Here is a 26,988-nt window from a genome sequence, read left to right on the forward strand (position 1 = left end):
TGTGCTCAGGTCCCCCTCATGGGTTTCCCACATTGGGCATCTGGTTGGCCACTGTGAGAACAGGATCCTGGACTAGGTAAGCCATTGGCCTGATCCAGCAGGGCTCTCCCTGCATTCTTATGATGGCTTTTGTCGACAGCAGCAGCAGGAGAGTTTCTGTGCCAGGCCTGGCCCAAACAGAGATTTAGCACAGTGGGGATTCAGCCATCCATCTCATCTGAGTCCAGACCGATCAAGTTACTCTAAGCCCAGAGGACATAAATTCATGAGCCAATTGGTGGGGGCACTTTATCAATCCCCTGGGTGGCCAGGGTTTGAGCTGACTGGCAGAAGTGGGCTGGGGGGGGGGTTGCAGGGGGTGATCTTTCCCTCCACAACCGCCTCTGGTTGTTCTGCAGAGCTTGGCTCAAAATGCCATTGGCTTTTAACTATATAATATAATGATAATTAAGTTCTTTCTCTCGCTCCCTCTCCTTCTCCCCCCTCCCCACATCCCCTCCCCACTTCTCCTGTGAGCACAGTTTGCTGCTGATGCAGCTGCCTGCAGCCTTGGCATTTATTGAGCGCAAAGTAATAATTTATTGTCCTTTGTATGCTCAAAAGCCATCTTCATTATCCCGTGAATTTGAAAACGCCGAGCAAGTAGATGGGAGTATTTAGATCAGCATTTTTGAGGGGTGATGATGGGTTGATAGGGAGGGGAGGTGGGTGGAGAGAGAGAGAGATGAAAACGGGGTTCCTGGGAGCAGACATCAGAAAAGGGCACACTCTGTTGAAGTCCTTCCTTGACTGAGAACCCCCTTTCCCTACCTCGACACACTCTTTCTGAGCTTAGAACCCCCACTCCTACTTTGATAGCCCATTTCCCACCTGTGTGGGGATTTTTTTTGGAGGGGGGTGGTAGGCGGGGAATAGAAACTCTCCAGAGGGGATCTCAACCTACAAGAAAAGATTAGTGGAAGATACGAAGGGATTGAACGCTCTCTCCTTCCAGAACTTGGGAGACTGCTTTGCTCGCTAGAATCCCACCCTCCAGGCAAGGAGGAAGGGAGAAAGAGAGTGGGAGGAGGTTGTGTTTCTTTCTTCCTGGCCCCCCTCCCCCGAGGCTAGGCCGATGTTAGTCAAGACGATTCGCTCTCCAGGATTTGCCGGCGTCGCCGTACTCGGAGCGTTACGGTAAGGAGCTGTCCTTCAGCACCCGGCGGGCGGCGATCCCCGGCGCCGGCGCTGCTGGGCGCTGTCCGCCGTGCTGAAAGCGGCGCTCGCTTGCTCACTCGCTCGCTCGCCGGCTGTACATCGCGCGGAGCCGGCAGCTTCGGGGGCTGGTCGCGGAGCTCGGATGTCTAGAGGAGGAGGAGGAGGAGGAAGAAGAGGAGAAGTCCCAGCCTCGACCGAGCAGATCGCCGAAGGGGGACAGCAGCCCGGCCGGCCGGCCAGCCCTGGAGGGGAGAACCCCAAAGCGCTTGCTTGGGGGCGCGGTGGAAGCCTCTCCGCCTCTCCGCTCGTGAAGCCCCCCTGGACGGGCGATGAAGGGGTCTCCGGCTCCAGCGACCTGTCTCCTCTTAGCAGCCCTCCTCGGGGTCCGGGCGCAAGGTAGGCGATCGCTCCGGGTGGGGGTGGTAGGCAAGCCCCCTCCATCTCTTTCATTATTAGGGATGTGAGATTTGGGGGCGGGGGGATTGACTGTGGGGAAATAACAAAGTGCTTTGCCTAGCATCCAAGCCTCACTCCCCCAAACCCGCTTCGCTATAAATTGCGTTCTTAATACCCCCTGTTTATCTCGCCTCCTCTTCTCTTGTCGTCCCCCCCGCCCGTTTTATTTTTCTTAGCAGATTGCGAGCCAATAGCTTCGGGGGTTCCCTTTGTAATTACCCCACCGTGCGTGCTAATCTTCTTGTTGTTTAAAGGGGGGGGGAGAATGTTGTTATTTGACGGAGCGAGGAAAACAAGGGGGAAACAGCGTACAATCGTGTTCGAGCCCCTCGGAGAAGAATTGACACACACCCCAAATCTGTACGCGCAGGCGAAGAGGAAAAGAGCCCAGCAGCTGATATAATTAGGTTACAGGAGGCTGCTCTGTGTTGCAAATGAGGGTCTCGCCAGGCGCCTCGGGCAACTCAGCCCCCTTCCCCAGCCAGCGCCCCCCCCAACCTCAGCCCATACGGCCGTTTTGATTCTCCTGGATTGGATTTAAAATAATAATAATCATCCAGGGACGCTCCTCGTATGAAACTTCTCCAAGTTCCTCTCGCCAATACTTTTTTTTAGGAGGAGGAAGAGAGAAGGTTCCCCAAAAAGGAAGCCTTCTAGAATCTGCCAGCCCCTCTCTTGGGATACCCCCAGGGACCCGCCAGGCTTCTTAAAGTGGGTCACCCTGACCTCTGTCCTTTAATCGTACTCCTGTCTGCACAGTCTCCCCTGGACCGGCCAAGGTCTGAACCTGTTTTTAATCCCAGATCAAGCAGGGCTAAGCGCCCACTTGCTCCCCTGGGGTTAATTTAGCTCATCTGTAAGGAAAGGGGGGGTTGCCTTAGGGGTTCCTGAAGCATTGAATTGTTAGAGCAACACTCCACTGATGGGGGGGGCATCCCTGTCCCAAGGGATATTATTTATGATTCTTAATTTCTGAGTGTGTTTTTACTTAGGGAACATAGTCATCTGGTGGGTTCTCTGTTTGCGTAATTAGACTGCCTTTTATTCAAGGCTCTACAAAGCAACTTTCGAGTGTTTGCTATTTGACGGGGACCTAGGTGCCGCCGATAAACTCCGGACAATTTTTTTATTTACTTATCTTTAAAGCAGTGAAAAACATGCACAGATATAAAAAATATTTTATGCATAAAAATAGCAGAAACAGCTTGGGGAGAATGCCTGATCCCCATTTCTTTTAAAAATAAATGTTTAAAAGGAAGGTCTGTGTTCTCAGACTTACTAGGGGGATTTGGAAGGGGTCTTGTGAAAGTGGGGCAGTGCGCCATTTACAGGGACACAGTCCCTTTCGACACCTCTTCTTCCCCTCCAAGAGAATCTGAGCTGCCAAGGCTGTGATCCAGTTTCCTGCCTCTCCCCTCCCAGTGGGGCTTATAGAGGATTGTGCTGTTTCAGGCACTGAGGACAAGGTGCCCCCTTCATAGAATCATTGAATTGTGGAGCCAGAAGGGACTCCGAGGGTCATCTAGTCCAACCCCCTGCAATGCAGGAATCTCAACTAATTTTTCCATGACAGATGGCCATCTAACCTCAGCTGAAAAGTCCTGAATCTATTCCAGGACTTTTAAAACTGGGTTGCGAGGAAGTGGGTGGTGTCACCGTCAACAACAAAAAGTCAAATTGGACCTATATCTTTTGTTGAAGTGTTGAAGTATTTCAAAAGTTGGGTTGATGGCTCTATCTCTCTCTCACACACATGTATGTATGCATGCACACACCACCCTGCGGTTAGGATTGCTCCATGAATAAATGTGAAGCCTTTTGAATTTTTTGTTTTAAATTGTTCCCTTGGATTTATTCCAAATAATGGACACCCCCCTCCCATCTGTCTCCCTGTGTCACAACCGGGAGAAGAGGCACAATACCTTGATTGTAACAATAAGTTAACAACTCCCCTTGTCCCTGATTTATATTTGCTCTTGTGCATTTTGAAGTGCAATTTTTCAAAAGGATCCTGAGATGCCATTTTAAGGCAGGGGGTGAAAAAGCTCTGCACCACACATGAAAGGCCCTGCTTCTGGGTGCAACCGAGATTGAAATCAAAGGAAAGTGGCCTATTGTAAGGACACTCGCTGTAATTGTTATTCCATATTATACACACACGTACATATATATAACTGTATGTCATGGTAACCAGGTCTGTATAGACAGATGCTTTCCTGTGTAGTCAGGGAGCGGATGATCCGCACTCGCCACCCTTCCCAAACGATATCCTTTTGGTAAACGCACAGCTGCATGGTTCCCCCCCCCCCGGATTTTAATACAGGGTTTGGGGGTGTTGTCTTAGGAATCCTGTTGGCCAGTCCAAGGTGAAACTTGACTTCTAAGGCTGTGTGAGCTTTGAGAACCTGTGTAGTTTCTGAAAAATACACAACGTTGCACCTAGGTGCTCTGCATTAAGGATGTAATCCTGGTTTTGTAATCACAGACAATGAAGTCGGATAGGTTCCCCGCCACACCAAGGATGCAATGGCAATGAGGGAGAAGCCCAGTTTGGGGGGCCCTGAACTGTGTGCCTGGGGACAGGGGTGGGCCAAGGGTCTTGAAGAGAGAACAAAGCAGGCAGAGCGATCTTGAGTAGTTCCTCACCAGTGTCTTCCAAAGAAATCAAAGTCCAGATGGCCCTTGGAGTTTAGGAAGGTGGAGCAAGGTGAGCATGTGTGTGTGTTGCGGCGGGAGGACTCTCAGATAGAAAAAGGGACCTCGCCTTAGGAGACAGCGCCAAACAAGTCATTCTATTTGTGTGAAGGAGGAAGGGCAGAGGCAGATTTAGGGGGGTGGGACCGCTTCACCTACACTATCCAGTATACCTGAAGGAGCGTCTCCAGCCCCATCATTCTACCTGGACACTGAGGTCCAGCTCCAAGAGCCTTCTGGTGGTTCCCTCACTGCGAGAAGTCAAGTTACAGGGAACCAGGCAGAGGGCCTTCTCGGTGGTGGCACCCGCCCTGTGGAACACCCTCCCATCAGATGTCAAGGAGATAAACAACTACCAGGCTTTTAGAAGACATCTGAAGGCAGCCCTGTTTAGGGAAGCTTTTAATGTTTGATGCATTACGGTATTTTAATATTTTGTTGGAAGCCGCCCAGAGTGGCTGGGGAAACCCAGCCAGATGGGCGGGGTATAAATAATGTATTATTATTATTATTATTATTATTATTATTATTATTAGGCGCCAAGATGAGAGGGAGCTACAGGGGGCACCAAATCTTGGCATTGCACAGGGCTCTGCTGAAATTTGAAAGCCCCAAGTCCACCACTGATGAGGGGCTCATCAACCTTCCATGCCAAAGCAGATTGCATAAGATTATAAGAAGAGCCTGCTGCATCAGGCCAATGGTCCGTCTATTCCAGCATCCTGTTCTCACAGTGGCCCACCAGACGCCTATTGTGGGAAACCTGCAGGCAGGATCCAGGACAAGAGCCCCCCTCCGCTCCTGCAGTTTCAAGCAACCGGCATTCAGAAGCATTGCTGCCTCTGACCGTGGAGACAGAGAGTAGCCATCTTGGCTAAGAGCCATCAGCAGCCCTCTTCTCCTCCCTGAATTTGTTCGATCCTCTTTTAAAGCCATCCTGATTGGTGATCGTAACTGCCTCATGTGGGAGGGAGTTCCATAGTTTAGTTATGTAAAGGGTAAAGGGACCCCTGACCATTAGATCCAGTCATGGCCAACTCTGGGGTTGGGGCGCTCATCTTGCTTTACTGGCCAAGGGAGCCGGCGTACAGCTTCTGGGTCATGTGGCCAGCAGGACTAAGCCACTTCTGGCGAACCAGAGCAGCGCACGGAAACGCCGTTTACCTTCCCGCCTGAGCGGTACCTATTTATCTACTTGCACTTTGTTGTGCTTTCGAACTGCTAGGTGGGCAGGAGCAGGGACCGAGCAATGGGAGCTCACCCCGTCACGGGATTTGAACCACCGACCTTCTGAATAGCAAGTCCTAGGCTCTGTGGTTTAACCCACAGCGCCACCCACGTCCCTCTTAGATATGGTAGGGTTGCCATATTTCAAAAAGTGAAAATCCAGACAGAAAAGTTGTGGAGCTTTTCTTGGCCAAAGGAGTGGCAGTCCAGAACATCTGGAGGGCACCAGGTTGAAGATGGCCAGTTTATTTCATGATCAATTTATCTCTTGGCAACTGGACACTCTCTCTCCTGTGGCTGAGACATCATCATGTGAACACTTAAAAAGAAAAATGCCTTTGACCTTTTTGCCTTCTTCCCCAGAAAGAGAGGAGAGGAACTGGTACCTCTTTTCATTGGGGTTTTTTTAAACAGAGGCTGTCAGGGATTCTTTAGCTACGATTTCTGCTTTGCAGGGGGTTGGACTAGATGACTTTGGGGGTCCCTTCCCACTTTATAATTCTATGATTCGATGAGCCCTTAGCTGCTTCACAGGCCTGGTTCCCTGAGAGCTGCCTGGCTGCTTTCTGAATCTTTCTCTCCTCCTCTCTCCATGCCCCCTCACTTTTTGAAATGACAGCAAAGCCATGACAAGGTCCTTGGTCCTTAGTCACCTGTAGGTGCCACTGAACATACACCTCTCCCCCTCTTTGTTGGCCCGGTTTGAAGAGGCAGGCAGCATCCTGGCAGCGAGGCTGAGCTCCTGAGCCCGTGCCAAATTGGGAAAGCCTCTCGGCTTAACTGCTGCTTCAGGCCTTGATCTCCCTTCTTGGCTATTAATTGAGGATGGACAGACGGATTGCCGGTTGGGAGAAATCAGACTTTCAGATTTGTAACAAATCCCCGGTTTGATCCTAGTGAATCACTCCGATATTAACTTCCCTTCCTGGGGCTGGTCACACCACATGCCTGATTTAGCCAGAGATCGGTGAGCTATCCTTTTCCGCAGAGGAAGGGGGACTCTGGGGAAGGTGTTAATCCTCATGTGAGCTTCGCTTGGGGGCTTTGCCCACTGGTGGGCATGACCCCCCCTCCCCCTCTCTCTCGCAAGAGCAGAAGGAGTAGGACTTGGCTTTGTGGGGGTCCAGAGGCCTGTGCTGGCTGGGGCTGATTTTGCTTACTTCCTTTTTTTGATCTACAAGTAAATCAGGTGTGCGCTCAGAATCCAGCGGCTCTGAGAGAGGCACAAAGGGACAAACTCTCCCCCCCCCCACAAATGTCTGAAGGCAGTAATGGAGCCTTGGCCTGATCCAGCAGGTCCTTCTCATGTTAATATGAGGGTTCATGAGTGCCAAAGGAAAACCTTAATAGTGCCCCAGCACCAAAGGGTGCCCCCTGGGACAGTGTTTGTTTGGTTACGCATGTCCACAGACAATTCCTAAGGTAAGTATACCATCATCTACCAGGCCACCCCATTTTTGATTGCCCCTGCTGATAAAGAATTCAAAGGCAACCCGCCTTTGGGTTCCAGCTTCTGAAAACCACAAGTGGAAAGAGTGATGCTGTTGAGCTCAGGTCACGCTTGCTGGCTTTGCATCATGGGAATCTGGCTGGCCACTGTGGGAACAGGATGTTGGGCTAGAGAGGACTTCAGTCTGATTCACCAGGGCTCTTCTTATGGAGGTCTGCTGAGGTAGCAGAACCTCCATACCCAGGGGCAGCCTACCCTGAAATAGCAGATGGTGGGGAACAACTGGAGAGTTGATGTTGTGCTCAATTCCTGCTTGCAGGCTTCCCATACTGGACATTTTGTTGGCCACTGTGGTAACAGGATACTAGATGGGCCCCCTTTGGTCTGATCCAGCAGCCAGGCTCTATTTTAATGGTCTCACTGGCTGCACCAGCAACAGATTTCTCTGTTTCCATGAGATGGGCAGCTTAATTAAGACAGGGAGGGATACAGGCAGAGCCATCAGGGTTCACTGAATTTTGGAATGTCTCCTTTTCTACTGTCTCCTTTTCCTGCTGGGACTAATTTTACATATGTATTTTTAAAATTGTAAAGCACCTTGGCAGAAAAGATATATAAAAACGCAGCAAATAAATAGATATATTACAGAAATCACCTGCAGAGGCTTCTGTGAATCTGTGTAGGGGGAGATAGCTGAGAACGCCTTAGCTGAGACCTCGGGTTTGTTTGTTTCTCTGGAGTATCTGTAGCCCACTCTTCAGTCAAAAGGGTTCCCAGAGTAACATACACACAGTCAGTTAAAACAAGGCAGCCTCTGCCCACAGACTCTCTGTCTGAAAGAACACGATACACAAGGGAAAAGGTACAGGGAGGGAAGAGGAAAAAAATTAAACTCAGGCACAACTTCTTAAATGGTTGCCTGCCAACAGCCAGGGCCAAAGATTAAGTCAGAGCCACCAGGCTGCAGGAAGACCTCGTCACCTGAGCACAGCCAAGCAGGAGCAGGAACCCCTGTCCTGAAGCAGCCAGTTGTCGCCCTGGGTGGGTCGAGCCAGCCCATAGTTTGCTGCCTGCAGTTCAGCGGCTCCCCACAAGGGGCAGCAGCACACACAGGGCCCAGCAATTCCTGACACTGCTTGCAGGGCCAGCTCAAGACATTTTTCCACCAGAGGCCAGGATGAAAATGGTGTACACACAGAGACACACACATGAGTTCACATGCATACAGCGTCCAGTTCCACGACTGGCCATTGAAACTTACTTGACGAAACAGTTTCCTCCATAACAACAGACCAGCATAGCAGTTGTTAAGTGCTGGCGCAGAGTAATTTATCAGGAGTGATGCCTCTGGGGCAGCTTTCTCACTCTGCCTAATGATAGGGCCGGTCTTAAGAACCGGGCGCCCTGAGAACCTTGCCGCGGGATGTCTCTTGGGAACCATCATGGAGATCTTTGCTCCCAATAGATAGATACCCAGTGTTGGACGTGTTCCAACAAAACGCAGTCCCTCCAGGGAAATGCCTTGGGCATGAATTTTAAGAAGGAACACTTTTGTACTTCATAAATATTTGCTGGGATGGATTTTTTTTCTCCCCCTCCCAAGGATTGATCCATAAGCAAGATACTGGGGAGAGAATGAATGATTGTTCTCTCACTCACTCAGAAATGCCAGAAATTGAGGTGATCCAATGAAAATGATTGGCAGGAGGCCCACATCGGCCTGAAATGCAGGTACTACTTCATCTAAATCATAATTAGGAAAACCGCTGTAGGCAAGATGCAGCAGTCGATGTTCATCAAATTCTGGGAATTGTCCATACCTCTGATATGTGCGCAGAAGGTGTGCCCAGGTCCATAGAATCATAGAATTGGAGGGTTGGAGGGGTACCCCCAGAGGCCATCTAGTCCACCCCCCTGAAATCTCAGCTAAGTCCTGGTATGATATGTAGTATTCTAAACCACTTTGAGACATAGGGTTGCAGCTATAGTTAAGCTGTGGCTAATTCAAGCATGGAATAGGAGCACATTTTTAAACTATGGAACTCTCTGCCACAGGAAGCAGCGACGGCTACCAGCTTGAGCGTAAGACCAGACAAATTCATGAAGGATAAGGCTGTTAGGCACAATGGCTCTCCATGGGCAGCCATGCGTCTGAATCCCAGTTCCTGGAAGCCACAGGTTGGGAGATTTGCTTTTGTGCCCAGCTTTTTGTGGGCTTCCCTTTGGGGCAACTTGTTGGCCAACTGTGAGAACAGGATGCTGGCCTGATCCAGCTGGTCTCTTCTTCTGTTCAGTGCCAGCCCTACTCAGAGGAGACCCTTTGAAAATAATGAACATGACTAACCGGCACATTATTTTCAACGGGTCTACTCTGAGATGTTTTGCTTGGTTGCATTTTTTTAAATAATGAAATGACCTACAAATGTAATAAATCAAACCAAATATCCAGGCAGGGACGAGGAACAGTCCCATGTTCCCTGCTGATATTGTTGGACTCCAACTCCCATCAGTCCTAGCCAATGTAGCCAATGGCAGTGAAGGATGGGAGTCGGAGCCCAAACATCTGGATGGCACCATGCTTACTGGAGTAGCTGGACCAATGGCCTGACTTGGTACCAAGCATCTTCCCACAGGCCCTTCTGAATCAGCACTTACGGTAATTCAGAATCATGAGGACCAGCCTCTTACTTTATATTTAAAGGAAGCACCTTAGGGAAGGCTTAGAGTCCTTACTTTTCATGCAGGGGGGGTTCCAGGTTCGATTCCCATTTGCACCTCCTTTGGTAATGCCTGCAACTCATGAGAGCTGCTGCTGCTGCCAGTCAGTGCCAACAGTACTGGGCTAAATGCAATACTGCCTATGGGCCCCACAAAAAATCAAAATAATATTGGTTTGATTTTGGAAATAAAATTGTCTTATTAAAATTGTGGGTTGGTAAAATAACAAACGTATTAGGAGATAATTTGCGAGGGCGGCGCGAGATAATTCCGATTGCCTAAGGGCCTCCGCAGGGTTTAATCCGGCACTGGCTAAAACTGGAGCCGACGGTCTGACTCGGTCTAAGGCGTCTTCGCACGTTCCGAAACTAACGACGAGCCTGGAGCGAGTTGTGTCGGCCGCTCCGAACCCCTGACTCAGTCCTCACCCGCCTCCGCGTTCATTTTGGGGCAATTAGCTGGTACTGTCTTAGCCGCTTTGCATATACAGTGGCACCTCGGGTTAAGCACTTATTTCGTTCTGGAGGTCCGTTCTTAACCTGAAACTGTTCTTAACCTGAAGCACCACTTTAGCTAATGGGGCCTCCTGCTGCCGCTGCGCCGCCAGAGCACGATTTCTGTTCTCATCCTGAAGCAAAGTTCTTAACCCGAGGTACTATTTCTGGGTTAGCGGAGTCTGTAACCTGAAACGTCTGTAACCTGAAACGTCTGTAACCCGAGGTACCACTGTAATGGGGAGGAGAGGGGGGCGTCTTGGAAGCCACACGTGGCGGACAGCTGGCGCTTTCTTTCCCTCGGAGTTTGGTGCGCTCTGTTCGTCTCTCTCTCTCTATCGCTATCTCTCTCTCTCTCTCTCTCTCTCTCTCTCTCTCTCTCTCTCTCTCTGTGTGTGTGTGTGTGTGTGTGTGTGTGTGTGTGTAGCAGCTGGCTCTCAGCGGACGCCTCAGGGCACCAGAAGCGCGTCCTCGGGGGAGCGAGGACGGTGGGCTAACCTTTTAGCAAACTCCCGGCTCCTGGGATGGAGCCAGAGGAGAACTGCGCGCCATCCGGCATCTCCTGGGGCCAGGAGGCGAAAGGAACATGAACCGCTAAGTGTCGAAATCGCAGGGTGTGTGTGTGTTTTTTTAAAAAAGCCAAACTGGTGTCGCACATCTTGAACTCTTCTTGGGTGCCTTGGAATGGAGGGAGAGAAATCTTGCTGGCAGGGGGCTGCTTTTGAGGGGGGGGGGACAGAAAGACAGGGCGGAGCCACAGCCAGTGAAAGGCGGAGCTAACGCCTAATATTTCCCCCCTCCTCCTCCTTCTCCTCCCTGCTGAGTCCTGCTAGGGGCAGCATTCACAACAAGCACTTAAAAGTCACTTTGATGACACTTTGATGACCGCCAGGCCTTTGGTTTGGACTCAGTCTGACCCTTATGTTGCCCTCCCCTTATAGTCTTGATCTATCGGCTACTTTTAAAATGAGGCTGCTTTTTACATTGCATTTTAACCTGTATTTTAAATTGTTTTTCCCCCCTATTATGTTTTTACTGTGATTTTATTGGTGTTAGCCGCCCTGAGCCCGGCTCTGGCCGGGGAGGGAGGGTATAAATAAAATTTATTATTATTATTATTATTATTATTATTATTATTATTATTATTATTATTAATATTACTTTCAGCAGCTGCTATTATTGTTCAGCAGCAGCTATTATTATTACTTTCAGCAGCCACAGCTTCCCCCCAAAGAATTCTGGGAACTGTAGTTTATCAAAGGTGCTGAGTGTTATTTGAGGCCCCTCTCCCCTTCCCAGAGTTCCCAGAGAATGATGGCTGAGAGCGGCTCCAGGAATTGTAGCTCTGGGAGGGAAATAGGGGCCAGGGATTCTTGAGACGCGATTCCTGCGTTGCAGCAGCGGGTTGGACTGGATGACCCCTGGGGGTCCCTTGCAGCCTTACAAGTCCATGGCTCACATTGTTCCGCCTTCCATTCTGCCCTCCCCACCTGGAGAGGCAAACCTTGCTGGATGTGCTTTGAGAGAGCTGTTAAACCTTCTGCAATAAGTACAAGCAGATCCCTTGTGAAGCTAAACGTTCTATTAAACAGTGAGCAGGGTTTCATAAAAGCGGGCAGAGAAAGCTGTTGCGGCCCTTTTAAAACACCCTGGCGGCTTTGGAAGCCCCCGTGGGGCAGCCTCTTTCAGAGCTGAAGGAGTACAGCCAGAGGAGCTGCAATGGGGCTTTGAAGGCCGTCTCCTCGAGAGTCAGAGCACACCCAGATTGAAGGCTGCACCCCAGTGATGGAGCCCGTCTATCACCTTTGGATGGGGGCTCTCAAAGTGTGACCCATGAACCATGAACCACCATTTGGGAGGTCTGCATTAAACATCCACATTGATTTTGTTACAATATATATATATATTTATTGCTTCTTTCATTCCTTCCATTGTCTTTTATTGTCCTACAGTGTGAAATCCCGTGGAATGCAAATTGTAGCACATTAAAATTCAATATCGGAAATGAAAGAAGCAAGAGAAATGCGATTAGGAATCAGCCAGTTCCCAGCAGTTGCTGCAGCAGGCAGTCAAATCATTTCATGGAGCAGAAGGCGATCTGTGGCAACTAGCCCAGATGCCTATGTTCTGCCTCTATGGTGGAAGGCAGCTATTATTATTGTTGTTGTTGTTATTATTTGTATACCACACTGCAACAGGGTGGTTTGCAACAGAAAAATACAAAATGAAAATACAAAATACATAATAAAACAAAAACAAGCCGGTGACACCCCCTCCCACAAACACATATAAAAAGCCATGGAATGGTATTCGGCCAAATGCCTGGTTGAATCAAAGAACTGCAGAGCGGGAAGGGACCCCACAGGGTCATCTAGTCCAACCCCCTGCAATGCAGGAATCTCAGCTGAAGCAACCATGACGGATCAACACTTGAAGCCATTGGCCATGTGACAGCCCTTGAGATATCTGAAGATGGCCACCATATAATAACAATAACAATCTTATTATTTATACCCTACCCATCTGGCTGGGTTTCCCCAGCCACTCTGGGTGGCTTACAGCACCTAAAAATTTGTAAAATATTAGACATAAAAAACTTCCTGATACAGGGCTGCCTTCAGGTGTCTCCTAAAAGGCAGGTAGTTGTTCATTTCTTTCACATCTGACAGAAGGGCTTTCCACAGGGCGGGCGCCACCACCGAGAAGGCCCTCCGCCTGGTTCCCTGTAACCTCACTTCTTGCAGGGAGGGAACCACCAGAAGGCCCTCAGTGCTGGACCTCAGTGTCCGGGCTGAACAATGGGGGTGGAGATGTTCTTCAGGTATACTGGACCTTTGAGGCCGTTTAGGGCTTGAAAGGTCAGCACCAACACTTTGTATTGTGCTGGGAAATGTCCTGGGAGCCAATGGAGGCTCCAAAATAGAATAGAATCATAGAATCATAGAATCATAGAATCATAGAGTTGGAAGAGACCACAAGGGCCATCGAGTCCAACCCCCTGCCAAGCAGTCTCCTGTTTTCCAGGTTAACATCCCCAACTCCTTCAACCATTCCTCATAAAGCTTGAAACGTTTTCACCTCGTGCCTAAAGATATGTAACGAAGGCTTCTGAATACCAGCTGCTGGAAACCATAGGAGGGAAGATTCCTCTTGTACTCAAATCCTGCTTTCTGGTTGGCCACTATGAGATCAGGATTCTTGACCAGAAGGCTTCTGGCAGACCAAAGGCATCCTGACAAGTAGCCATCAATAGCCCTCTCCTCCACCATGAATTTGTCTAACCCTCTTCTAGAGCCATGTAGTTTGGTGGCCATCACTGCCTCCTGTGGCAGAGAGTTCCATAGTCTAACTATACGCTGCATGAAGGGGCGTGTGTGTCTTTTTATCTGTCTTGAATCTTCCACCCTTCAACTTCATCGGAGGTCCACGGGATCTGTGTTTCCACAATGGCAAACCATGCCTTTGGTTCCTCTGCACCAGGCACCCCCAACCTGCGGCCCTCCAGATGTTTTGGCCTACAACTCCCATAATCCCTAGCTAATAGGACCAGTGGTCAGAGATCATGGGAATTGTAGTCCAAAACATATGGAGGGCCAACGGTTGGGGGGGGTGCCTGCTCTACAGCTAAACATACAATAAAATAAAATAAAATTCCACCTGCCACCTCAAACTTTTTGCAGACCAGCTCACATTTTCGTAGTTGCCAGAGCAAAGTTTGCTGTGTAGATACATAAATATGTCTTTGAGAGCAAGAAAGAGATACATCTTTTTCCCCCCGGGAGAGGGCTGTGGGTCCGTTGTTCGGTGAGCTTCTATAAGGGGCAACTTAGTCAGTGATGTGCAGGCTGAGAAGGGGGCTTCAGCCAGGGAGTTCGGATCGCCACCCCAAGCATCGGAATTGGGGCGCATCACAGTGTGCCGCTGTGTTCACCAGGGGCAGATCGGAAGATCACCTGAGGAGACCAGATGCTGGTCTGAGGAGGCCCCTTTGGCGCCTGAGGGAAATCGACCCTGGCAACCCACCAAGCAGGTTTTTCTCTGTGTGGAGGCGGTGGAAGAGGCGGCGAGGGAACGCGATGCGCCGGCAGGCCTGCGTTTCTCTTTCTGCTCTGAGTGCAGGAAAATTACAGCTTTCCAGAGATATCTGTATTTTTAGCTGGGGCCGGGCACCTCGTAATTAATCTCGCTAAGGGGATCTGGGGAGCGTGTTACATCTTTCTCCTTGAGGAGGAGTGGCGTGGCTTTCTGACGGGCAGCTACTTGGAGTGGGGGAGGGGTGTGATCTCCCCCCCCCAAAAAAAAAAATGAAGAGGGAGGAGAAAATGGATTATCTCATTATGAGCTTCCCAAAGGTTGCTAGAGGACCAGCTCTGCCATTAAACCAAGGGAAGCAGGAGATTCTGAGAGGAGGAGAGGGGCAGGTATGGGTCCTGGGGGGCATTATTATTATTATTATTATTATTATTATTATTATTATTATTATTATTATTATTATCATTGCCTATTAGCCAGCAGGAGTGCCTGGGGCCATGGGTGCCATGCAGCGTGCATTGCCCTGGCACTGAAATTTGTGGGTGCCCAGCGCCTTAATGGGGAATTATGTGGGTGCCGGGCACCCAGGGCCCCAGGGAGTTGGCACCTATGTTAGTCAGGTTGGCTATGCTGTGCCCCCATAATGTTTCTGAATCCCAGTTCCTGGAAACTGCAAGAGGGGGAGTGGTTTTCCTTTGGAGCTTCTGGTGGGCTGCCTCCCGTGAAGGTTCGGAAGGTGATTATGGAATTTATTTACTGCTTAACGCCAACATACTTGCCGAAGCAGCTTGCAAGGTGTGCAAAGCAGGCACAGAAATATCAAAAGGTGAATCGCGAAAAACCCAACAGCGAAACGATCCCTTCTAAAACGCTGAAATAAACGAGCATAATTGAAGCAGGCAATCAGACAGCGCGGCAATTAAAGCAGGAGGCTTGGGTCGAGAGATCAAGGGAATGCCTGGGTAAACAGGTGCTTCCTAAAAAGCCGGCAGGATGCCAATACTGATTTGCTCGGGTGCCTCTTGCAAAGATGCTGCAGAAGCCAAGATTTTAGCTTGTCCACTCGGTGCGGAGAGAAGCTGAAACTATGGGAACGATCCCTCTTCTCTAACTAATGTTGGACAAATCTTGGTTCCTCTCTGCTCCCTGTTTTTTTCCAGTCTTCACACAAATTCCCTGCATTTCTGCATCCATTTGCAAACCCATCTCTCTCCCTGCCCAGAGTCGTCGTGAAAATTCATCAGTATTTTTTTGCTAATTTCGTGGACACACATTTGCAAGCTATTTCCCCTGCCATAATTGCTTGCTGTGTGTTATTTTCACAAATATATGTAATCTGCTGGTTCGGGTCAGTGGTCCATCAATCCAACATCCTGTTCTCACAGCGGCCAGCCAGAAAGGAGATTCTTGTTAAACATTAGGAAGAACTTTCTGAGACAGATAGGTAGCCGTGTTGGTCTGCCATAGTCAAAATAAAAAAATTCCTTCCAGTAGCACCTTAAAGACCAACTAAGTTAGTTCTTGGTATGCTTTCGTGTGCATGCACACTTCTTCAGATACACTTTCTGAGAGTAAGAGCTGTTCAACAGTAGAACAGATTTCCTTGGAAGGTGGTGGAATCGCCTCCTTGGAGTTTTTTAAGCAGAGGTTGGATGGCCACCTGTCATGCATGTGGAATGTGGAACACAAGAGCAGTCAAGTACAACATTCCTAGAGTGAACATGTTTACACATGGGGAGGAATGTTTGTCCAGCCAGCAGGTAAACTTCCTGTTTCCTTCTGGGCTGGGACAGACTTCCTCTGCATGTGACTAGAGGTGGGTGTGGCCTCACCTGTGTAGGTAATGACAAAAGCACAGGGCAGGGCAGCCACCTCTCCCCCTTCTGACTACATGCACCGAAGAAGCAACATCTGCTTAGCCCAAGATGCCTTCTTGGAGGACAAAGGGACTGTCTCCTTATGAGATAGTTTCCAGGTGTATGTTACTTTTCTAAGCTAAGTCTGCCTTCTGGGATCCAATTGTGATCAGAATGTGAGTGAGTAAACTCTTTATACTTTTATAGAAGACTGTGTCGTGCCTTATCTTTTATGAGGGAATAAGGGGAAAATACCAGCACAGTTATTATAGAAGCTTTAGCGAGTCTGAGCAAATGCATCCGCTGAGTTTAGAAAGGGGAATATTACTCTGCTAAATTGTGAACTTGTTAACTCAAGTTGGAAAGGCTATAATCGGACAATATGTCCTCTCCTGCATCCCTGAACATTCCCACAATGCATACTTCAGATGAGATTCCAACTCTACAATTCTATGATTTGAGCAGGATTTGAGCAACTCTCCCTTCCTGTGCCTTCTTCCAGCAACTGGTATTCAGAAGCATCGCTGCCTCCAGCTGTGGAGGCAGAGCAGACCCGTCCTGGCTAGCAGCCAATGATCATCCTCTCCTCCTCCATGATTTTGTCTAATCCTCTTTTAATGCCATCTAAATTGGTGGTCATCCCTGCCTCCAGTGGGAGGGAGTTCCACAGTTTAACAGTGTGCTACACTGTAATGATGATAGATAGATAGATAGATAGATAGATAGATAGATAGATAGATAGATGATAGATAGATAGATGATAGATAGATAGATAGATAGATATAGATAGATGATAGATAGATGATAGATAGATAGATAGAGAGAGAGAGAGAGAGAGAGAGAGAGATAGATAGATAGATAAGGTAAAGGGACCCCTGACCATTAGGTCCATTCGTGACCGACTCTGGGGTTGCGGCGCTCATCTCGCTCTATAGACCGAGGGAGCCGGCGTACAGCTTCCGGGTCATGTGGCCAGCATGACTAAGCCGCTTCTGGAGAACCAGTGCAGTGCACGGAAATGCCGTTTACCTTCCCGCCGGAGCAGTACCTATTTATCTATTGCACTTTGACATGCTTTTGAACTGCTAGGTTGGCAGGAGCAGGGACCGAGCTATGGGAGCTCACCCTGTCGTGGGGATTCGAACCACCGACCTTCTGATCAGCAAGTCCTAGGCTCTATGGTTTAACCCACAGCGCCACCCGCGTCCCCGATACATAGATAGATAGATGATATATAGATCTAGATGATGGAGATATAGATGATAGACAGATATAGATAGATATAGATAGATGATAGAGATATAGATGATGATAGATGATAGATAGACAGATGCATTCACAGGTACAGTTATCCTTAAGAGACATGTTTTTCTATTGTTTTTGAGTTGGAGCCATGGAACCAGGAGGACTGGAAGCTTTGCTTTCAGGATAATGAACGTAGCTCAGCTCTGGAGCCGCGCGAATCTCAGAGGATAACCTGAGTTTCATTTCATGCATTGTTTGAGGAAGAGCGAACTGGGGGATTTCTGATATCAGAAGGAGACCTGGATGCAATTCCCCCTCTCCTGCCTTATCTGGAACCGGCGGCTGCCGTTCTTTGGCCTCTTGTTCCCGTTGCCCCTCTGTCCATCGCTAAAGCCTTTTTGTCTCTGCACATATGTGGCCAGGGACATCCCTCCCTCCCTTCCTCGCTCTGCTTGGCGAGGGCAGTCAAGGACATCAGTGCTGCAGCTTCCCCACGGAGGCAGGCAACTGAAACAAAGCTAACCCTGGTTAATAGAGGTCAGGCAGGCTGGAATCCTGAGGGGGCGGGGGGGGGCGAACGGAGGCTCATTTCCTCCAGTACATTGGCAGGTACTCCAGCTCCCGCTGCCCACCTCTCCCCACTTGCTTAGAAAGCTTTTCTGTTCCACTTCTCGCTGCGGTGAGCTTCCGAAATCCACCCCGCACTTTCTCACTGCTGACCCCCCTCCCTGTGAAGGAGCTCCATGGTGCAAGGGGGAACACCTGCCTTGCATGCAGAAGGCCCCACTGGCATCTCCAGGTTGGGCTGGGAGCGTTCTCCATCTGAAAACTGGGTGAGGGTGTCTCAGTTGTCTGCTGAGGACTGGAATCTTACTTTCTGGTTAGGGATAGTGCTGAGCTAGATGGATGTGGCAAATAAATATACTGAAGTATGCATACATATTGTATAGTTAAAGCTCTGGTTTTCCCAGTGGTGATGTATGGAAATGAGATCTGGACCATAAAGAAGGCTGATCGCCAAAGAATGGATGCTTTTGAATTCTGGTGCTGGAGGAGACTCTTGAGAGTCCCATGGACTGCAAGAAGATCAAACCTCTCCATTCTGAAGGAAATCAGCCCTGAGTGCTCACTGGAAGGACAGATCCTGAAGCTGAGGCTCCAGTACTTTGGCCACCTCATGAGATGAGAAGACTCCCTGGAAAAGACCCTGATGTTGGGAAAGATGGAGGGCCCAAGGAGAAGGGGACGACAGAGGACGAGATGGTGGGACAGTGTTCTCGAAGCTACCAGCAGGAGTTTGACCAAACTGCGGGAGGCAGTGGAAGACAGGAGTGCCTGGCGTGCTCAGGTCCAGGGGGTCACAAAGAGTCAGACATGACGAAACAACAACAAATGCATGCATATTATTGGATAACTGAAGAAAACCCACGGCACGAACCAAGGAAGAAAGGCAGTATTCTGTGTTCCTGTTCAAATCAGCCTTGAGTTCAGAACCATGAGGACTGGAGCCTCACTTTATTTGTGAGGGAAGGGACACAGCACTTTAGTAGAGCCCCTGCTTTGTATACAGAAGCCCTGAGTTCAATTTCCAAAGGCATCTCCAGGTAGGGCTGGGGGGAGATCTGTGGGAATGTTCAGGGATGCAGGAGAGGATATATTGTTTGATTATAGCCTTTCCAATTTGTGTTAACCAGTTCCAGAATTAAGCAGAGTAACATTCCTCTTTTTTAAACTTACACAGCGGGTACGTTTGCTCAGGCTCGCTAAAGCCTCTATAATATGTTTTAAAGGTAATTCCCCTTTAGTCCCTCATAAAAAGATAAGACACGACAGTCTTCCATAAAAGTATTAAAAGAGTTTACTCACTCACATTCTGTTCACAATTGGATCCCAGAAGGCAGACTTAGCTTAGAAAAGTAACATACACCTGGAAATTGTCTCATAAGGAAACAGTCCCTTTGTCCTCTCTAGCATCTTTGGCTAAGCAGATGTTGCTTCTTCAACAAAAGTAGTCAGAGAGAGAGTGATGGCAGCCAGTCCTATGCTTCTGTTACCTGCACAGGTGAGGCCACGCCCACCTCTAGTCACATGCAGAGGAAATCTGTCCCAGGCAGGATAAAAAGGAAGTTCCGACTGGCTGGTCCAGACATTCCCTTTTATGTCCACTCTAGGGATGTTGTACTTGACTGCTCTTGTGTTTCACATCCCACAAGAATTCCTGCTTGAGACCCTGAAGACCATGTGTACTAAGTCATACCCTTGGTCCCTTTAACTCAGTGTTGTCTGCACTGACTGGCAGCAGCTGTCCAGGGTTCCAGGTCAGGAGTCTTTCCCAGCCCTTCCTGAAGATGATCTTGGGGGTCTGAACCTTGGATCCTCTACACAGAAAGCTTCCACCTTAAGTCCAAGCAACGCTAGGCAAGGTGGCCTAGTGGTCTGCTGTGAGGCTGAAATGGCTTCATTCATTCAGGTCGTGGCATTTGTGGGCCTTCCCCCATCTCTTTCCCCCTCTCTTAAAGGCCACATTCACACCATCCATTTAAAGCACCTACTTCAAACAATCATGGCTTCCCCCAAAGAATTCTGGGAAGTGTAGTTTGTTAAAGGTGATGAGAGTCGTACACACACACACACACACACACACACACACACACACACACACTCCACAGCCAGAGCTACAAATCCCCAGAGTTCCCTGTGATGGGAGATTGGTTGAGAAACCACTCTGGGAACTGTAGCGCTGCGCGGCGTCTCCAAACGTCTCTTGGCACCCTTAACACAGCACGGCTCCAAGAATCCTTTGGGAGAAACCATGATTATTGCCTGTTCACCTCAAGCAGGGCCCTTTCCCTGCACTCTTTTTGACACCTGCTAAAAACATTCATGTTTGGGCAAGGCTGTCCAGGAGCTTAGAAAGCTGAGGTGAGTTTTAATCTGTTTCAGCATTTTAAAGTATTGATGTAAATTGATTTTCTTTTTGTAAACTACTTTAAGGGTATGTTAAGCAATGCATAAATTTTATGAAACAAATAAAAAATAAAATAGGGAAAATTCCAGCTCTGGGAACTGTAACGCCATGCGGCATCGTCTAACAACGCTCAGCACCCTTAATGCACAGCTCCCAGAATCCTTTGGGGGAAGCCGTGACTGTTTATAGGAGCATTGCTGGGCTGAAGCGCAGGGATGCTTTAGCTGTGATTCCTCCATTGCAGGGGGTTGGACTAGATGACCCTTGGGGTCCCTCCCAACCCCACAATTCTATGGTTCTATGAGAGGGATGGTTTGGACGTGACCAAATTCTGTGCAATGCTTTTTCAGAGAGAGAAATGGCAACAAATGGATTGGCTTTCCTTTTAAATGCCCTCTTGCCTCAGAAGCCACACTGGGTTGCTGGCCCCCTACATGGTGACAGAGGGGCCCCCCACATCCTACAGATTCCCCCACCCACCCCTAGAGAGGGAACAGCACAGGTGTTGTGTTACCATTGGACTCAGGAGGGATATGTTGACATCTTTAGCGTTGATCACAACCCTGGGATTAGCACGGCCAACATATGGCTCCTTTATGTAACGGGATCTCTGTCTTGACTGTGGCTCCTCCCCAGAGCTAGTGCTGGCGGGTCTCAGGGAATGGCTTGTGAGGTGGCTCCTGGGGCTTTAAGGGGGCAAGAGGGAGCCCCCCCACACACACACATAACAAAGTTGTCGTGGGGTAACTGCCGCTCTCAACCTCAGATATGCAGATGACACAACCTTGATGGCAGGAAGTGAGGAGGAATCAAAGAACTTTTTAATGAGGGTGAAAGAGGAGAGCGCAAAATATGGTCTGAAGCTCAACATCAAAAAAAACGAAGATCATGGCCACTGGTCCCATCACCTCCTGGCAAATAGAAGGGGAAGAAATGGAGGCAGTGAGAGATTTTACTTTCTTGGGCTCCACGATCACTGCAGATGGTGACAGCAGTCACGAAATTAAAAGACGCCTGCTCCTTGGGAGAAAAGCGATGACAAACCTAGACAGCATCTTAAAAAGCAGAGACATCACCTTGCCAACAAAGGTCCATATAGTAAAAGCTATGGTTTTCCCAGTCGTGATGTATGGAAGTGAGAGCTGGACCATCAAGAAGGCTGATTGCCGAAGAATTTATGCTTTTGAATTATGATGCTGGAGGAGACTCTTGAGAGTCCCATGGGCTGCAAGAAGATCAGACCTCTCCATTCTGAAGGAAATCAGCCCTGGGTGCTCACTGGAAGGACAGATCCTGAAGCTGAGGCTCCAATACTTGGGCCACCTCATGAGAAGAGAAGACTCCCTGGAAAAGACCCTGATGTTGGGAAAGATGGAGGGCGCAAGGAGAAGGGGACGACAGAAGACGAGATGGTGGGACAGTGTTCTCGAAGCTACCAACATGAGTTTGACCAAACTGCGGCAGGCAATGGAAGACAGGAGTGCCTGGCGTGCTCTGGTCCAGGGGGTCACAAAGAGTCGGACACAACTAAATGACTAAACAACAACAACAACTGCCATTCTCAAAGGCTTGCAGAAGGCGGAGTTTTCACCAAGCGAATGGAAGGGATGTATTTAGCGAAGAGGGTTGTAGCTCAGTGGTGGAGCAGAAGGCCCCCAGCTCAATTCCTACCGGTGGCATCTGCAAGAAGGGCTGGGAGCTGCTGCCAGTCAGTGTAGACAATACTGAGCTAGACGGACTTGGAATAAGGCTGCTTCCTGGGTTCCTAAGTGCCTTGGAAGCTGGCATACTGTCTCACAATCCCATGTTCATGCCATCGGGGCTGAGGGCGTGAGAGGGCTGAGCAGGCCAGCTCTGTCCCATGTGAACTGGTAGCTCACGGCATCTCTGAGCATATGCAGAACGCCTTTGGCTAGAAGTGAAACCTACAGACTGGCATCCGTTTGTCTTGGGAGACAACGGAGGAATGCGCCTTTGGGGCCAAGGCCAAGCTGTCGGAAGGTTGTAGCGCCTGCTGTGGCTCCAGAGCAGGGGTCAGCAAACTGTTTCAGCAGGGGGCCGGTCCACTGTCCCTCAGACCTTGTGGGGGCCCAGACTATATATTTGGGGAGGGAATGAACAGATTCCTATGCCCCACAAATAACCCAGAGATGCATTTTAAATAAGGGCACATTCTACTCATGTAAAAACACGCTGATTCCCGGACTGTTGGATTTAGAAGGCGATTGGGGCACATCTGGCCCCCAGGCCTTAGTTTGCCTACCCACACTGTAGAGTCTGCAGCGGGAGAAACTTGTTTTGTTGCATTGTCGTAATAAACTAGATAGGACAATTGCTCTGAATCAGGATCTGCTTATGTTATAAGGGGGCAGCTTGCAATTTAAATGGGTCATCAAAGAAGCCATTCCCACATCAGAAAATAAGAAGAGCCTTCTGGATGAGGCCAATGACCCATCTGGTCCAGTATCCTGTTCTCACAGTGGCCAACCAGAAGCCCATTGTGCGAAACCTGCAATCAGGACTTGAACACAAGATCCCTCTCCCTTCCTGGGGTTTCCAGCAGCTGGTATTCAGAAGCATTTCTGCCTCTGGTTGTGGAGGCAGAGCAGAGCCACTGTGGCTAATAGCCATCAATAGCCCTCCACTTCTCCTCCTCCTCCGTGAATTTGCCCAATCCTCTTTTACAGACCCTCATCCCAAAGTCCCCAGGTGTTTTCAACGGAATAAAAATAATAAATAGCCAAAGGGAGCAGGTTTGTGTATCCAGGCAAGGCCACGGGGGTGTTGATTGGCGAGTGCCAATTCCGTAGCAGGGATGTGGGTCCTGCCCCCACTCCAACCGCAGCCCCAAAGAATCACATGCGTCTGCAACTTTTGCGGCTGCTTTAAGGAAAAATTGGAATGCAGCACCGTGTGTGCGCGAAGCAGGAGGGCTCAGTTCTCCGGCTCTCTGGCTGGGACCAGATAAGGCGGAACAGCAAACGCCGCATTAGCTTAATCTGGAGATTAATTTGCGAGGGATGCACTGGGGCAGAGTCTGTTCCATTTCAATTTGGGTCGTATTGGGCACAGGCTGCTGTCAGCGGCCTCTGCCTCTCCTGCTCCTGCTCCCGTCCTTGGCAGCAAATCCATACCTTCCATTCAGCAGGACTTTCCTTCCCCCTGTCCCCACAACAGGCTCCCCATCTCCCCCTTACCTCCCTCTTCCCATGTTCTTCTTCCTTCTTCCTTTCCTTTTCAACCCCTGGTCCACCAGCCTCTGCCTCCTCTTCCCCCCTTCCTGCCACAACTGACTCAAGTTCCTAGGCCTGTGTGAGGTTCCCCCAGATTTCCTTCACCGTCTTCCTTCTTAGTCGCCTTTATACGCAGAGCGATCCTTCGTGGCTTCTGTCTCAAACAGGAAAGCTTGTGGGGCTTGAGTGCCCCCCCTTCCTTTCTGGGAAACCTTCATGCCTGTGGTGGGCGGGACCAGAAGCAAAAGTGGGTGGAGCAATGGATCTTTTACCTTTCAACGTTCACAGAGAGTGCCCCATTCCCGGTCGCTTGACTGTGGCTCTGATGACGTGAGATGCAAATAATAATAATAATAATAATAATAATAATAATAATAATAATAATAATAAATTTTATTTATACCCCGCCCTCCCCAGCCAAGACCGGGCTCAGGGCGGCTAACAACAAATAATAAAAAAACAAGTCAATTGAAATATAATAAATAATAAAAAAATAAGCCGATTGAAATAAAAACAATAATAAGAAACAAGTTGATTGAAATAAAAAAACAACCAATAATAAAACAAGTTGATTGAAATATAACTTAAAAACAAGATCAAAATACAACATTTAAACATCAAAATGTGGTTGAGTTGCAGAATTCTGCAAGCAGAATAAATTCCACAGCCCCGATGCATTGGCACCTCATGCCGTTTGAGTTGCAGAATTTATTCAGCACGCAGAAAATGGCCTTTTTGGGGGTGAATGTGGATGAAGCAGGAAGAGAACTTAAAAAAAAAAAGCATGCATGAAATGTAGCCCCAAACACACACACGCACACTTTCCACAAAGTGGTTGATGACGCAGGATATTTCCACATGCTTCTAAAATGCACATTAAATAAAACGAGAGAGAGAAGGGCACGCATTCACCTGCCAGCCTCGGAGCTGTGGAATGCAGCGACATGAAGCAATCTGTGTCCTTCCAGGCGCCAGCTCAGACCTGCCGTGCTGTTTCGTTCCCCCGGCGTCGCTGCCTTCATCCAGCCGGATGCCTCTCCTGCCCGAGGGACGTGTCAGCAGCCGCCCGGCGTGGGGTAGAGGCAGGACGGCCCCACTTCCTGCTGCCCACAGGGCTTTGGGGCGAGAAACGCGGAGGGGCAGGAGAGTGGAGGTTGCCTTAATTGGAAAAAGCAGGGAGGTAGGCTGCTTGATGCCTGCTGCGTCAGTTTAATGATTTTTAATGAGCAATTACCTTTAGTCATTCTCTTAATTTCTGAATATCAATAAAGTTAATTAAACGCGGCATGTGTCATTCTCGGGCGCCGGCGATGGATTAAAGGTAGGCAAGGCTTTCTGGGGAGTGGGGAGGGGAGGGCTTTGATGAATGTGAGGCAGGAGAAAGATTCGGCGTGGGAGATAAAACAGGCTTGTGGGTAATGGCAGAGAGAGAAGAGGGTCCAAAAAGGACTGGAGAAATTGATGGAGGTGATGTGATGCCTCTGAGTGGCAGTTGCTGGAGACCCCAGAAGGGGAGAGGGCCTTTGTGTTCGGATCCTGTTTCCAAGTTTCCTACAGGCATCTGGTTGGCTCCTGTGAAGACAGAATCCTGGACTAGATGGCCAATGGGACTGATCCAGGACACTCTTCTTATCTATGTTCCGCCTGCTGAAAGAGAAAACACCATATTTTTCGCTCCATAAGACGCACCAGACCACAAGATGCATCTAGTTTTTGGAGGAGGAAAACAAGAAAAAAATATTCTGAATCTGCAAGAGGGATCGCTACGTAGTGAAATCAGCGATCCCTCTTGCTGTTCTGGCTTCTGGGATAGCTGCGCAGCCTGCATTCGCTCCATAAGACGCACACACATTTCCCCTTACTTTTTAGGAGGGAAAAGGTGAGTCTTATAGAGCAAAAAATACGGTATCTGTAAGGAAATTTAGAAGCATCGTATAAGGAAACTGTGATGGGGCAGGAGGTCTTTGTGGCTACTAAGCTACCTGGCCTCACCTGTGCGTCAGAGACTGCAAGGGGTTTTTTCCCCCCACCAGGGTTGTCCTGGTGCAGTGAAACACATCACACACGCCTCCGAGTTGCTGGCCTGCAGGGCCTGGGTGATCAGAAGCTGGAGTTGACCCCGGGACCTCCTACGCCAGGGTCGGCTTTGAGTTCCAGCTCTGCCCTCCGGTTAAAAGCTGGCACTTCTCTCAGAAAGGAAGGTGGCACCACGCTTCAAAGACTCAACGCTGTGGAGGAACACACCCTGAAAGGCTAAGACAAAACATGCCTTCAGGCTCTAGGCTGCGTGTCCCCCTTTGTGTCATTTGATGAGGACAGGGAAGAGGGAAGCCTGCCCTGTCACTCAGGGGCAGAGAGGACCTGCATGGCATGCAGAACTTCCCCGCTTGCCAGTCCCTGAAAAGCTCCTGTTAAAAAGGGACTGCTAACCCAAGATGGGGGTAGCCTGAGATTCCACAGAGCTGCTGGTGGCCTGAGAGGATGATACTGAGCATGGTGGATGTAATGTGGGCAGACACGACAACTGGGCCTCTGAGCCCCTGCTTAAAGGCAGCTCCTGCTTAAAGGAATGAGGTAGCAGGTCACAGACAGAGGAAGGTGCCTTATATTGAATCAAACCACTGGTGCATATGGTTCAGTGTTGCGTGCACTGACTGGCAGCAGCTCTCTGGGATTTCCGGCAGCCCGACCTGGAGATGTGAAGGTTGGACCTGGGGCCTTCTATACCAAATCAGGCTTGGTGTCCACCTACCTCAGAATTGTCTATACCGACCAGTGCCCAGAGATGGGAGGGTTGCATATGGGGCCTTCTGCAAGCCAAGCGGATGCTCTGGGCCTGAAAGAAGGCTTTGGGGTGCACTGAGAATAGCAGGTAGCTGAAGACAGGGAGGCAGGACTCAGCACCATCTCAAACCACCAGCAGTCACCTAGGCAATGCTTCCTTATACCCATTTACGACCACCTGCTCTGGGAAGATGAACGTTCTGCATCCGGCTTACCCAGGGGACAGTTTGGGGATTTTGCACAGATGCAAATGAGTTGTCAGGCGAAGTCCTCCAAGGAGGCTGCTGCAGCAGGAGTAACGCTGGGTCCCCTCCTCTCTCCTCCACCCCCTCTCAACCGCCGCCTCCGTCTCCAGCCATTAGCAAGGATGTGGAAAATGCTAAGCTGTTTTATTTTAAAGAGCTGGTGTTAAGTGCATTTAATTCCCTGAAATGAGAGAAAGAGAAAGGAAGGGGGGAAATGAAGTCTCCCAAGGGACTTCGACAGCCTTCAATCTGTAGGAAATTTATTGGCTGTTGATGGACAATCATGCCTTGAAGATCCTGGGAGAGGAAGGGTTTGTGTGCCCAGAGAATGACCCCACCCAGCTCTCTGTCACCCTTCCACCTCCTCACTGCTTTTCAAGCCAGGCTAT

General features: G+C 49.4%; 1 protein-coding gene across 4 annotated transcripts in view; it reads left to right on the forward strand.

The window, feature by feature from the left end:
* The first annotated feature begins 749 nt into the window (after window positions 1-749).
* SEZ6 (seizure related 6 homolog) overlaps window positions 750-26,988 on the forward strand; it is a 106,337-nt gene continuing 80,098 nt past the window's right edge. For all 4 annotated transcript variants that reach the window (XR_014002471.1, XR_014002472.1, XM_081172010.1 and 1 more), the window contains exon 1: window positions 750-1,593. Coding sequence is in view for 2 of the 4 variants with exons in the window: in XM_081172010.1 (XP_081028136.1) it covers window positions 1,527-1,593 (67 nt within the window). In the remaining 2 variants the exon portion in view is untranslated. The remainder of the gene's footprint in view (window positions 1,594-26,988) is intronic.

The sequence above is a fragment of the Podarcis bocagei genome (genome assembly GCF_964188305.1).
Source record: "Podarcis bocagei genome assembly, chromosome: 15".
Classification (NCBI taxonomy): domain Eukaryota; kingdom Metazoa; phylum Chordata; class Lepidosauria; order Squamata; family Lacertidae; genus Podarcis; species Podarcis bocagei.